General features: G+C 54.3%; 1 protein-coding gene across 1 annotated transcript in view; it reads right to left on the bottom strand.

Moving 5' to 3' along the window:
- Nucleotides 1-2,241, bottom strand: part of SPG7 (spastic paraplegia 7 (pure and complicated autosomal recessive)) — a 57,948-nt gene that overhangs the window by 42,724 nt on the left and 12,983 nt on the right. Inside the window, exon 3 of the mRNA XM_011971989.1 lies at nucleotides 39-280. Within this exon, the coding sequence (XP_011827379.1) occupies nucleotides 39-280 (242 nt within the window). The remainder of the gene's footprint in view (nucleotides 1-38; nucleotides 281-2,241) is intronic.

The following is a 2,241-nucleotide window of genomic DNA, read 5'->3' as shown; positions in this document are numbered from 1 at the left end:
CTCACAGGCTGCCAGCCTGCACCCACACCCTCACTCACAGGCCGCCCAAACACCACGGCTCCAGGGTGCAGGTAGACTTCCACCATGTCGCTCTCAGGCACCACCTGGACACGCTGCACCTCACCCTTGGCCAGCATCTCGTGGACAAAGTCGTTCCAGGAAATGCTGCCTCCACCGGTGCTGAGAGCATTCAGGAGGCTCATGACAACTGCAATGACCAGCAAGGTGCGCAGCCGCTCTCGGTACATCTGGTCGTCCCGCTCACGGCGTCTCCTATCCTCTGAGCCAGCAGAGAAGCAAAGGGGAGAAACACACATGTGAGCGTCAGACAGGGGCGACATTCACAGCTTCTTCGGGAAAGCTCAACTGGACTGGGAGGGACAGCATCCTGCATGAAAGATCCTGCACTTTCGCCAATTTTTCCCTGAAGTTATCAGAGACAAAGACTAATGGTGTGCTGTTCGAGGTCACCAACACTTCATTTGCTGAGGTCACTTCAGCGATGAGCCGGAGTGGTTCCCGCCTGAGACAAGAGGAAACCATTTCTAAATCCAAACACTCAGAGCCGGGCCCAACGGTGCACGCCTGTGGTCCCAGCTACTCGGGAGGCTGAGGCGGGAGGTCGAAGTTGCAGTGAGCCATGATTGCGCCACCGCACTCCAGCCTGGGTGACAGAGCAAGACCCTGTCTCAAAAAACAAACGACCGTGCCAGGCCATCTGAGCCGCCACAGATGCAGCGAGCTCTCCCACTGCAAAGTGCACACTCACAATGGCCATGAATCCAGTCGCTTGGAGTCTGACCAAATACTAAATATGAAAACATATACATAAATTACTAAAAACAATTAAAACAAATATCTTTTACCACAACCTGCCTCAAGAAATAATATTTTCCCAATCCCACTGAAGACCCCTGGAAAGGATCTTGGAAGACTCCCTACCAACAACCATTCTGAACTTTTCACTCATCAGAATGAGTAACATTTAACAGAAAGCTGTAGGTTATTTATCACAACATCTGAAAATAGAACTTTGTTTTTGTTTGTTTGTGTTTTGAGACGGACTTTCACTCTTGTCACACATTCTCCTGCCTCAGCCTCCCGAGTAGCTGGGATGACAGGCACCCGCCATCACGCCTGGCTAATTTCTGTATTTTTAGTAGAGACGGGGTTTCATCATGTTGGCCAGGCTGGTCTCACACTCCTGACCTCAGACGATCCGCCCACCTCGGCCTCCCAAAGAGCTGGGACTACAGGTGTGAGCCACCACACCCAGACTGAAAATAGAACTTAAAAATATCATCAGATACACTGTTCAGTCTAAAGGCATATACTCCAGACCACTTGGCTCTAGAATTTTCCCAAAGACCAACTCTTTATAAGAAGTATCAGGTAAATTCTTCCACATCACCTTCCTCAGTTATTAACACCCTACTGAAGACAAGGCGGCAGCACACTCAGCTCTCAAGAGGATAGAAAAGACACTTGGTCCCTGTTTTCGAGACACTGTGATACCTCGAGGGGAGGTGGACAGGTGCACCCCGCAGGCAGCAGGAGACCGACTCAAGTCCAGCCTGGGGCCAGCGCAGAGGAGATCTGGAGCAGCGGGCGCTCACTCACCCTTCATGGGGGCCTGCAAGGAGGCGTGGCAAACAGCGCCAGGCAGGGAAGCCAGGGAGATGCCTCTGAGGGGGGCATGGTGGGGAAAAGGACAGCCAGGATGGCCACTGGGCAACGTGCCTGCAGGGGTCACTTCCCGCAGCCCAGGGCCCAGGTGGGAAGCAGTCCCGCAGCCAGGCGGGCTCCCAGCAGTGACCACCCCAGGCCAAGCCAGTCTTCCTTCAACCCCCCAGGCAGGTAAGTCTCTCCTCCAGCTCTGGGGAGGGTGTGGGTGACGCGCTTTGTCTACGGTGCTTTCCTACAGGATCTCACTCACCCACGGACCCAGGTCTCTACAGCCTGCGGCACCTCTGCTTTACACCAGGAGCAGGAGGGCTGCCTGGCGAGGCCAGCGACAGACCTGTGCCGTCACCCATGCACAGCCAGTGTCTACGGCAAACCTCTCCATGGGGAGCTCCCCCCAAGACGGGTTCAAATCTCTCAAACCAAAGCTTCAACTGGTTACCAGTACTCCTAGCTGTCTGTGCACAAGGAACTCGACCTCATTACACGCACCTGCTCAGAGCAAGAGCCGAGACCCAGACACAGGCAGGGCTGGGACAAGAACACTAAGGCGAGTCC

The sequence above is a fragment of the Mandrillus leucophaeus genome, unplaced genomic scaffold, assembly GCF_000951045.1.
Source record: "Mandrillus leucophaeus isolate KB7577 unplaced genomic scaffold, Mleu.le_1.0 Scaffold10, whole genome shotgun sequence".
Lineage (NCBI taxonomy): Eukaryota > Metazoa > Chordata > Mammalia > Primates > Cercopithecidae > Mandrillus > Mandrillus leucophaeus.
This window is presented reverse-complemented; position numbering and strand designations above follow the sequence as displayed.